Source organism: Taudactylus pleione, unplaced genomic scaffold, assembly GCF_031769625.1.
Source record: "Taudactylus pleione unplaced genomic scaffold, aTauple2 ptg000186l, whole genome shotgun sequence".
NCBI lineage: Eukaryota > Metazoa > Chordata > Amphibia > Anura > Myobatrachidae > Taudactylus > Taudactylus pleione.
In genome coordinates, this window is record NW_028284588.1 from 5,440,408 (window position 1) to 5,452,760 (window position 12,353).

General features: G+C 45.4%; 1 protein-coding gene across 2 annotated transcripts in view; it reads right to left on the reverse strand.

Moving 5' to 3' along the window:
• ELP2 (elongator acetyltransferase complex subunit 2) overlaps nt 1–12,353 on the reverse strand; it is a 175,751-nt gene that overhangs the window by 138,965 nt on the left and 24,433 nt on the right. For both annotated transcript variants that reach the window (XM_088476287.1, XM_088476288.1), the window contains exon 5: nt 7,234–7,311. In XM_088476287.1, coding sequence (XP_088332413.1) covers nt 7,234–7,311 — 78 coding nt within the window. The remainder of the gene's footprint in view (nt 1–7,233; nt 7,312–12,353) is intronic.

Below are 12,353 nucleotides of genomic sequence, written 5' to 3' on the forward strand. Positions count from 1 at the left end.
ACAGCTCTTTCTTGCTTTTCTTCCTACCTATCTGATCGCTCTTTTACTGTTCGTTTTTCTGATTCTGCCTCCTCTTCGCTACCTCTATCAGTTGGAGTACTGCAAGGCTCTGTGTTAGGTCCTTTACTATTCTCAATCTATACCACCTCTCTTGGCAAACGAATCCGCTCTTTTGGATTTCAGTACCATCTGTATGCGGATGATACTCAAATCTACCTATCCTCTTCAGATTTATCTCCATCTCTATTGGTCTGTGTCACTGAATGTCTTTCTGCCATTTCATCTTGGATGTCATCTCACCTCCTGAAACGTAATATTTCTAAAACAGAATTAATTATATTTCCACCGGCCAATAACAGTTACCAACCTGATCTCTCTATCACTGTTGATACCTCGACCATCCACCCCGCCCCACAAGCTCGCTGCCTTGGTGTCATCCTTGACTCTGAACTGTCCTTTGTTCCCCATATTCAATCTGTCTCAAAATCATGTTATATACATTTAAAAAACATATCCAAAATTCGACCATATCTCACACAAGACACTGCAAAAACTCTAATCCATGCACTTATTATTTCCCGCATTGACTATTGCAATAGCCTCCTTACTGGTCTTCCCAAAAACAGGCTATCACCATTACAATCCATTATGAATGCAGCTGCAAGGCTTAACGTTCTACTTCTGCTGCCCCGCTCTGTCAGTCCCTCCATTGGTTGCCGGTTTTCTACCGTATTCAATACAAAATACTTTCACTTACACATAAGGCTATTAACAAACCACACCAACATACATCTCTTCACTCATCTCAAAATATCTCCCAACCCGACCTCTCCGCTCAGCACAAGATCTGCGTCTCTCATCCCCATGCATTACTTGCTCCCATTCACGGTTACAGGACTTTCTTCGTGCTGCACCCACTCTATGGAAAAACCTACCTCGCACAATAAGACTTTCCTCTAGTCTCCAATCCTTCAAGCGTTCCCTGAAAACTCACTTCTTCAGGCAAGCTTATCAGATTCCAGAACCTCTCACATAACCTTCATAGCTTCCATATCTAATTACATCCCCTTTTACAGTCCACACACAATCTCACACATCGTCTTTCTCTCACATCCTCATGACATTTGGTCGACATTCCTATGTGACTGGATCATGCAGCCAACCAAGAAACTGTGCATTCTGGCTGGACCAAAATGCAATATATAGCACCTATCCTTGTGTATCAATGCCTTTTTCCCTATAGATTGTAAGCTTGCGAGCCGGGCCGTCCTACCTATATATCTGTCTGTTATTATCCAGTTTTGTTCTATTAATGCTTACAATTGTAAAGTGCAACGGAATATGCTGCGCTATATAAGAAACTGTTAATAAATAAAAAAATAAAATAAAATCACCGGAGTGGAGGCATATATACATACATGCAACAAAATTTTTAGTCAACTACAAACAGCCGACAAGGCTAAGTAGGACATCAAGCTCTGTATAACCTGGCCATCCACAGAGAGGCACCCAGGAAGATGAACCAAATCTCCTGAGAACATTTGCAAGTAACCTACTACAAGCGTCGGTTTACAGAAAACATACGTGTGAAGCACTCTCTAACCCCTAACCACAGTTTAGGGGTTTCAGGAAAATAAAATTTTGAACAGTAGCACATTCATGCCTAACTGACCAGTTTTGCAAAATCTACCTGTAGATTTGCATCAATCGGTACTGTATCCAAGCAACAAAAGTTGGTAGGATTCCAAAGTTATGCACTTTCCTGGGAACAAGGCATACTCAGGGATAGCCAACTTCCCTCCCCCCCCAATCAGTACTGAACTCAGCTGAGTCTTCCTAATTAGGAAAGAGGGGGGATGGGCAACCCAGCCCTACCAGTATATGTGAATTACAATATAGCCCATATAGCCTAAGCTGGGGCCAATGTAATGTGTTCATCTTCACATAGTATTTTCAGAAACAAAGGCAGCATAACTCAGCAAAACTTAACGCATTTAAGCAGTACGTTTGCCATAGGCTCTTAATTAAAAAGCACAGCAGCTTAATAGGATATTTGAGCCTGTTCAACCTGCCATAAGCAAGGTATTTTGGTCCATAATCTGGGAAAAGGAAACCCAAGGAAGTTCCTATCCAGAAGCTGGGAGGTTTGTCTACTTAACACAGTAACCACATAATTCAGATTGTATGAAATCCTGTGGGGAAAACCCCCAGCACAGGGACCTTAGCCGCCAGTCCTTCAGACTCTGAGACATAATAATGACAAGTTCTGAGTACACACATGATTTTGTTTCACCCTAATTATCCACACACCCGTAGGAAAGGGTTTAAGGGAAAAGAGTGATAATTTACAGGAGTCACAGTTCTTTTTACATAAGAAACAGTATCCATAAAACAACAATCACATGTCATGCATAAACACTCTGCGAGTCATATGCATATAAGCTCTCACTACCACAATCAGCCTGAGCTTAGGTAGGATAGAGCCCTGTAAAAACCTGAACCAGCAGTAGGAAAGGTATACAGGGAGACTGCCCAGCGTCCTGAAGGAGCAGCATTCAGAGAGCAACTGACATACACTCTGGCTGCCCTATGGAGGCTGGGAGTGGCAACTCACCATCACTGCGCCAGAGGACTGAACTAGTGTGTGGATTGGGGAAGGGGCCACCGGGGAAGCGCACCTCCCCTATGTTGCTGGCGGTCTAGTGTAGGAAACAAGCTGTATGCCTCCCGACCGCAGCTTAACCTGTAGGAAAAAGGTTAAGGGGAAAGACAGTGATAGTTTACAGGAGTCACAGTTCTTTTTTCATAAGAAACAGTATCCACAAAACAACAATCACATGTCATGAATAAACACTCTGCGAGTCATATGCATATAAGCTCTCACTACCACAATCAGCCTGAGCTTAGGTAGGATAGAGCCCTGTAAAAACCTAGACCAGCAGTAGGCAAGGTATACAGGGAGACTGCCCAACTTCCTCTCTTGTAGGAGCAGCGTTCAGAGAGCAACTGACATACACTCTGGCTGCCCTATATGGAGGCTGGGAAGAGCAATCCACAATCAACTGTGCCAGAGGACTGAACTAGCGTGTGGATTGGGGGAGGGGCCGCCGGGCAAGCGTACCTCCCCTATGCTGCTTGGACCTGCCCGGTAAACTGACCTGGCCGCCGCCACAAGCCCTGGCTGGTCAGGAACATCAAATCCCGGCGGTCTAGGCTAGGAGAACAAGCCGTATGCCTCCTGACTGCAGCGCGCCTCCGGCTAGTCTCACCGCCGGAGGCCTGACCGCCACGTGGTCCCGGCGTCAGCGGCCGCCGCGACCACCTGATTACCTGCCATCCCCTTGATCCGGTTGCAGTTCAGGGCCAGAAAGCCCCTGCCGAATCCCCTGCCAAGGCTAGTAGTGCGGCGCCGGAGGAGGTAGTTGCAGCGCGTGGCCGGTGCGCCTCCAATCAGGCGCGAGGCTGCTTCCAGGACAGCTCAGACCACCCGCTGAGTTAGAGAGTAAAACTCTCTTTTTTTTTTTTTTTTTTTTGTTACTCGTCTGCAGGACTGCTCCAGCAGTCCCACTGTCTATGTGGTAAACACACCAAACAGGAAGAACTGGCTACCTGAGGCAGGGGGTGGGGTATATGAGGAGGAACCCCGATGCATCCTGGGAGCAGAGAGCTCGTTTGTGTTAACTGTTTGGTGACCGGGATTCATACCCCAACGTAATGGCTGTGGACCCCATGGACCCCGAAGAAGAAAAATGGCTATATATCCGTTGTGTATAACAAGAAATAGTGGCTTGCTTAAGTGATGGACAAGAATGAAGATGAAGACAAATTAAAAGTGGCCTTCCTTCATCCAGCTGGACCTTCACCATCATTCTTCTATACAAGGAAGCCTGATGTATTATGGATACCTCTAATAGATGTCTCATGCAAAGTCGACCCTATAACTCCAACTGGAAGAATTTAGGTCATGTCTCCTGATGACACTTTAAAAACCACTATCCAACCATCTTCAACTAACATTGTTGACTGACTAATACAATGTCAAGTATTTATATTCAATTTGATTTATATAATTAAACTAATGAATCCATCAAATCTATTCCCAGCTATTACTACACCTAGCTTTTTTTTTTAATAAACTACCTTGCTTTAAAATTATTTTTAACTATGAACCCATTATCCTCCCACTTTTAAATTGTCAAACATTTAACATTAGTATAGACTATTTCCAGAAATTATTTGAACAATTTTGTCGATGCACGTTTTGAGATAATCATTATCAAAAATTTCACTTTGAATTTGGAAAAAGCCTATTGTGTTGTATATCATAGGAAAGGGCATAAAAAAATACAGTAAAATGACACCACTCCAACCTCTCTAGCTTAATTAGGAGAGCTGCTATGGCGATTTGAAAATATGCTGGTTGTGCATTTTTGACCGATTTTTTAAAACTTTATATAGCCATATTTTGGATACGTCATTATATATTTAAACAATATTTTTTATTTTTCTTAGACTACATATATACTCTCCATATACCAAATTTTAACAAAATCTGAGCTGGTGAGGTAAAATCCAGTGTGTTGATTTGACACGGAATGATCCTGTGGGGACATTACTGAAGAATGAGGGTATCTAAAATAAAATCATCAAAGTATTACTAAAAGCAAGAAATAAAAAAATATTTAAAAAAATATACTATAAAGTATGGAAAACATTATATATTGGTGTAAACCAAAGATGAATAACAGTATAGCCCAAATACTGGACTTAGGGCCTAATTCAGACCCGCTCGCGAGCGCTGAGCGTTCGCAAGTGGGTCGATGGTGCCCTACAGCGCATGACGGAGGGAGCTCCGTCGTGCGCATGCGCGAGACCCGCATAGCGACAGCCAAGCTGTCGCTATGGGTCTCGCACCAAAGGGGGCGTGCTGTCGATGGTGAGTGACAGCACGCCCCCTTTGGTGGGCGTGCCGGGGGCGTGGCTGCCCAGACGGAGGCGTTCCCATGGGAACACCTACCGTCTGGGTCCAGCCCCACTGAAATCACTAGGCTGGGTCCAGCCCCACTGACATCCTGGGCTTGCGGCAGCGAGACCCTACCGCAAGGTCTCGTCGCAAGCCTGATGGTCGCGATGGTCTTGACCATCGCGACCATCTTTTTGGCCGCTCGCATAAGCTGTGGGTGGTCACCCACAGCTATGCAAGCGGCCAGGAGGCCGCTCCATTTTTAGGTAGGAGGGCCCTGATTCAGAGCGAGCGCTCTGGTCAGAGCGTCCAGGTCTGAATCAGGCCCTTAGTACATTGAAGTTACTGGTATCAGCGACGACTGTATTAGTACTATTTTACATGTATGAATACTGGAATCTTTTGAAACCCTAGAAAAAGTATTACTCAAGTCGCTCACATGTAAAGTGATATTTTTAGTGGCAAATCACATATGCCGGAAGAGAACATCAGGCATTATGGTACAAGAAAAAATTTCAAATATAGGGCCTGATTCAGCACGGATCGCATTTGCAACCACGTACGCAGATTGGCCGATTGTTGCGGACCACGCATGCACCGCATAGCATGTGCGCCGCAATTATGGGCGCAGACAGTAATCCTTCGCAGAGTGAGTAATACGCAGTGTGCATTTGGGGGTGGTGACAGGGGAGAGGTTGCAGAAACACAGACGTGCCTGTCCCTTTGAACGCTATTGCACGGACATGCATAGATTAGCCACTGCTATTGCCTACGCAGCTTGAGTGCTCACTGCGTGTGACAAGACTTGCAATTTCTGAGAAGGTCAGACTGTAATTGTGCATGATAGGCCGATGTTCTCAGATGATACCAATGTATACACCGGACTGCAAGGTTTTACAGATGTGAGAAAGCAGCAGTGGGCATCTCTATGTTGGCTGAGCGGTGGCAGACATTTACATGCTTGCTAAAGCATGTAGAGTACTAAAGAAGTCATATCACAAGCTTGTAAGAGGAAAATATGTGAGGTGGCAGAGTACTTGACGTGAGATGCAAGAGACCTCCTGTTTCATAGGGCAAAGTTGATCTTTGCATATCAGCTGTCATCACTTCATACATTTCCAAACATTAACTTTCTGATTTCATTACTTCAAAAGACAAACTGAAAGGAAGCAGTTGATCAATATTTTTATTTTTTGGGGCATTAATTGATCTGTGGTTTATTATTGCTTGGGTTATACATCAGGGCTGCCATATAGTCTGAATTTACAGTAGGCACATAGATTATTTTCACCTGATCATTTAATTTCTTTAAAGCACTCCATGACAACCACCAAAATTCCCATCCCATGTTTCTGTTTGTATATTTTTGAGCAGTATCTCCGGAAGTCAAACAAAGGCAAGGAGTGGAAGGAATACACTATGTACCTTCTGGGTGTGTCAACCATTTTGCACCTACTCAGCGGACCAAGGATTAGCCAATACATCAGGGCTGCCACAGAGTGTTTCAAATAAATAATATTATCAAAGAGAGTTGTACGCACCTATGCATCTAGCTTACAACTCTAAATCAGCCCTTTGTACAACTAGAATAGGTTGTCTCTAGCTCTATTGATTTTGTGAGTTGTTCATTCAATAAAATATATGGAACGGACATGGAAGTGAGAAAATAATGCAGACATAGGGGGGAATTGAATTACCGAAGGTCATAACTGGAGGTAGCCTTGTGCTTTAACTCCCAGGGCTATTCAATTAGCCTCCCAAATTCACCAGATAGCTTTGTTAACGTTAAAGTACCATGTTAACAGGCGAGAGCACGAGTTATCTAGCATTAACTCACAGAATCAGTGAATCGTGCAGTAATAGGGTCAAGGGCTCTCGCAGCATCCCCATGTTGTCCGGGATTTTTTTCCAACCCGCTGAGGCATTTGAAAAAAAATTCCTGATGACTCCGATGCATCAATCAGCCCGTGGTAATTCACCGTGGCTAACTGAATTGATCTCATAGGGTTAAAGCTTTACAAAAAGCAACTCTCAGGCATGGATCGGCAAATTTCTTTATGCAGCATGAGGCTACAAATATATAATGTACGGTTATTTTAAATGTACTATTTCAGAATAACACTCATAAGTTTAGAGTATTTAAGTGTATAAAATATTAGTAACCATGAAAAAGAAAAAAACAGGATGAACTGAAATACTGTATGTCACTTTAGTGTCGCATTACTTTTCCACTTCATGTGCAATCATACATGCAAGTGACCTCTACTCACCCCGACTGCCAGGTAAAAATGATAAACAGACATCCAGCACAAATCCATTTCCAAAAGACAAGATTTGAAGACATTCAGCTAAGAAAGAGCATCAGGAGAAAAACCATTAGGCATTTTCACCCATCTGTAGGAGCCAAAGAGATTATTACTGCTAGGAGCTTGGGAACAGTGCTAACAAGCTGGCTTTTAATGACGGCATATAATGCTGAAACTTTTGTGCCTGTTTGACCTTTTCTGCTTCTCAATTCCTACCCAGCAGATAAGTGCAATGAATATTACTCATTTCCCATCAAAGAGTAATCTATTGATATTTTTTAAAAGACTAGCGAGACTGGCGGGTTATCATTTCAGGAAAAGGTAGCAGCATTTACATCACATATTGTAATAAAGACCCACAGCATGGAATATCTTACTGCCCTGGCAAGCAGTAACTATAGTGTAACACATATACATGGAGAATTTACCTTTAACTTATCTATATAGCCAATCTAAATGTCACCAATATATTCATAAAGATAATATACTATGTAAAAGGGATCATAAACCTAAACTCTATATTTTACCATGAAATATGTGCTGGTATGTAAGAAAAATAGCTCTCTGGTGCAATGACCAGGTATCCTGGGAATCTCTCTGCAGCTTCATCAGACTGCTATGGTCACTAAACGGACACTGGTGAGTTTCATTTTTCTCATGTTAAAATTTAAGGGCGTCTGACCGTAACATGATGTTTCTCTGACATTTGTTGTCAGTTGAGAGTGAAAGGCAAGCGTGTGTATGTGTGTGTGCTACAAAAGTACATTATGCAACCATTTAGCTGTAAGCCTTTAACAGGTTATGGTACGGTTTTAATTGACTAATATAGGTTACAGACAATGTTCTCTACTACCGTGTTTCCCGATAATAAGACCTACCCAGAAAATAAGACCTACCCTTACTTTTCAAACCCTGTCCAAAATAAGCCCTACCCTGAAAATAAGACTTAACAAAATCCCCATTTTGACTGGGAACGCTTCAGAGGCCAGCGTTCCCAGTCACGAAGTCCACGAATTACGTCATGACGTCACCGCGCGTTGAGGATTCTGTGCGACCGCGCTAGCTGTATCATGTTAGATCCAGTCAGCGCGCAATAGAGAGGGACATCCCGGATGGCGGCGAGTCAGGTAAGTACCGTACTGTAATGGTGGGTGGGGGATCAATTACAGGGGGGCTTGCACTGCAATAAGGCAGGCTGCATAAGGGACACTGCTACAGAGGGGGGGGCCTGCATAAGCGGCACTGCTACCGTACAAGGGAGGCTGCACTGCTACAGGGGGGGGGCCTGCATAAGCGGCACTGCTACCGTACAAGGGAGGCTGCACTGCTACGGGGGGGGCCTGCATAAGCGGCACTGCTACCGTACAAGGGAGGCTGCATAAGGGACACTGCTACAGGGGGGCTGCATAAGGGGCACTTCTACAAGGGGGCCTGCATAAGGGGCACTGCTGTCTATGTTAATTAAAATAAGACCTACTCCGAAAATAAGCCCTATGGTGTTTTTTTGACCAAAAAAAAAAAAAAATAAGACTGTCTTATTATCGGGGAAACACGGTATTACAATTCCATGAAATAGGCCTTTAAGTACACATTTATGAACTACTTATTATATACCAGGATATATTTATAAAAATATGTACATAGGAAAACTGTATAAAATAAGAGCATTCTGAAAATGAAGAATCCTAACAAATTACACTGATGGACCTTATAAATGTTCAGCCACTACAAAGACCATGCAGTTGGTTGGGGCAGAATGTGGTAGAGGGCACATTTACTACGATTTTCTATTATTTATTTTATGAAATATAATTAGGTCACAAACTATTTGGAGGGTGAAAAACTAAGCTGCGGTTGTGGTTTGGAGAGTTTAAAACCCTCATATGGCTAGCAGCTTGGGTTATTCAGACAAGTTAAAAAAACAATTTAAAAACGTGCCCCCCTCCGAAGTGTCATCAGTACTAGTGCTCAAAACATTTGGAGACATTTTGTAGTGGTGCCTTTATATATATATATATATATATATATATATATATAATATGAGATATGGTAAGAACTTACCCTTATCTCTATTTCTACGAAGTCCATAGGGTTCCACAGGATACCTTGGGGTATAGGTGATGACGTCAGTCTTCAGGCACCACAGAGTTGAAGTTTTCAGCCTCCCAGGATGCATCTGGGTCCCTCTCCTATACCCCGCCCCCGGGCCAAGGCATCTCAGTTACGTCACAAGCCATAGGCCGGAGGAGGAGAAGAAAGAGAGAGAAGAAAAAAATCTGGACACTCACAAGAATCACATTCTCACCATAGGGAGACGGAAAAAACGGTGACCAGAATAAAGCCCATCTGCAGTACAGGTGCGACAGGGCGGGAGTCCTGTGGAACCCTATGGACTTCGTAGAAATAGAGATAACAAGGGTAAGTTCTTACCATATCTCATATTTTCTACTTCAGGGTCCATAGGGTATCCACAGGATACCTTGGGGATGTCCCAAAGCAGTATCCTTTAAGGGTGGGGACGCTCCTGTGCTGAGAGGAGAATCCGCCGCCCGAAGGAAGCATCCTGAGAGGCAAAGATGTCAAAAGCGTAATACCTCACAAAGGTATTGACAGAAGACTACGTAGCAGCCTTGCAGATCTGAACTGCAGAGGCACCACGTCTAGCTGCAAACGAAGGACCCACAGACCTAGTGGAATGAGCCCTCACCAAGGAGGGAACTGGAAGACCTTCATGAAGATAAGCTTCTGAAATTGCCATACGAATCCAGGCTGCCAAAGTCTACTTTGAAGCAGGCCAACCCTTTTTACGGAAGCCATAGAGGACAAACAAGGCATCCGACTTCCTAAAAGAAGAAGTGCGGTCAACATAAATTCTCAATGCCCGCACAACATCCCAAGTGGCGTCACCCACTGAAAGTCCAGGTGAATTGAAAGCCGGCACAACAATGTCTTCATTGATGTGAAAACTGGATACCACTTCGGGAAGGAATCCCGAACGAGTGCGAAGCACCGCCCTATTCCTATGAAAAATCAGAAAAGGGGGTCTACAAGAGAGAACCCCTAAATCCGAAATCCGTCTGGCCGAGGCAATGGCCAGAAGGAATATGGTTTCAGCTGTAAGCCATTTAAAGTCCACTGAGTCCAGTGGTTCAAATGGCGGTCCCTAGAGAACTCTCAGGACCACAGCCCAATTCCAAGGCGCCACCGGTGGAACAAAAGGTGGCTGAATGCGAAGAACACCTCGCATAAAGGTGTGCACATCAGAGAGCGCAGCAATCCTACGATGAAACCAGACTGACAGGGCAGACACCTGCACTTTCAGAGAAGCCAGGCGAAGCCCATGATCCAGTCCAGCCTGTAGGAAAGCCAACACCCTAGACAGGCGGAACTCCCTAAGGGAATAACCTCTAGGTCTACACCACCGGAAGAAAGTATGCCACACACGATGGTAGATTCTTGCCGAGGAAGGTTTACGAGCTCTTAGTATGAGTTTACGGAGCTAGAAAAACCCTCTGGACCTTAGCATGACCGTTTCAACAGACACAACGAGTCAGGTCCGGGTGAAGACAAGGACCCTATGACAGCAGATTCGGTCGTAATGGTAACCTCAGAGGAACGTCTACTGACAGACTCTGGAGGTCGGAGAACCAGTGCCGTCTGGGCCACTCGGAAGCTATCAACAGTAGCGTACCTCCTTCTTGATTTGAATTTCCGTAATACCCGCGGAAGAAGGGAAAACGGAGGGAAAAGGTAGGCAAACTGGAACGTCTACTAGACGGACAGGGCATACACCAGAGACGCCTTTTCGTCTCATGTTCGAGACCCGTACACCGGCAACTTGTTGTTGTGCCGGGACGCCATGAGGTCTATCTCTGGAAGACCCCACTTGTCCACCAGACTCCGAAAGACGTCCTGGTATAAAGACCACTCTCCCGGTTCCTCCTTGCTGGTTTAAATAGGCCACCGTGGTGGCGTTGTCCGACGGGACCTGCACAGGGTGACCCTGGAGAACCGGCTGTGCCCGCTGGAGAGCTCTTGACACCGCATGGAGCTCCAAAATGTTTATTGGAAGCTCCGCTACCGCCCGAGTCCACCTGCCCTGAAACAAGTGTGGACCAGTGACAGCTCCCCAGCACCGGAGACTGGCGTCCGTTGTTAACAGGACCCAGTTCGCCACCCAGAACAGGCGTCTGCAAACACCAGGTTAGAGATAGGCGAACATCCGGAGTGAGCCCCATCGTCTGGGACTTGAGACACTGAGGCAATCCATTCCATCTGGACCGGATCAATAGCAGCAGAGGTTTGGAGTGAATTTGGGCGTACTCCACCATGTCGAATACCGACACCATTGAGCCCAATAACCTCTTTGCCAAGTGTATCGACACTCGACGACACTGCAGACATCTGCGCACCTTCAACTACAAAGCAAGGATCTTTTCCTCTGTCACAAAGATCCACTGCTGCCTGGAGTCCAATAAGGCCCCGAGGTGCAGGATCCTCTGAGACGGGGTGAGAGTGGACCTCTGCCAGTTTGTCAACCAGCCGTGACGTTGCAGTACCGCAATCATCAAATCCAGATGGTGTAAAAGAAGCTCTGGAGACCCCGCTATCAACAGGAGGTCGTCCAGATAAGGCAACAGTCGGACTCCCTGCGTCCGCAGGAGAGCCGCCATGACCTTGGTGAATACCCGTGGAGCAGTCACCAGGCCAAAAGGCAGTGCCCGGAACTGGAAATGTTCGTTGCAGACTGCCAATCTGAGGAACTCCTGATGGCGCAAAAGAATAGGGACATGCCTTTAGGTTTAGTATTGAACGGTAAGACCCATTGGGTTTCTGCACCAAAAATAGAATGGAATAGAAACCCAGGCCCCTCTGGGAAATTGGAACATGCACTGCGACCAGCACCTGGCGAACTGAAGCAGGCGCCCCCCACTTTGGGGTCCCCCAAAAGGAGGCCTGGACCGTCAGGCCGCAGGTTTGTTATCTGACCTAGGAGCCGGACGTCTGGTACTCCAGACCTGATTCTTGGGCTTGGACAATTTCTTGGCCCCAGCCTGCCGTGGACAGAACTGTACTTTAGGCCT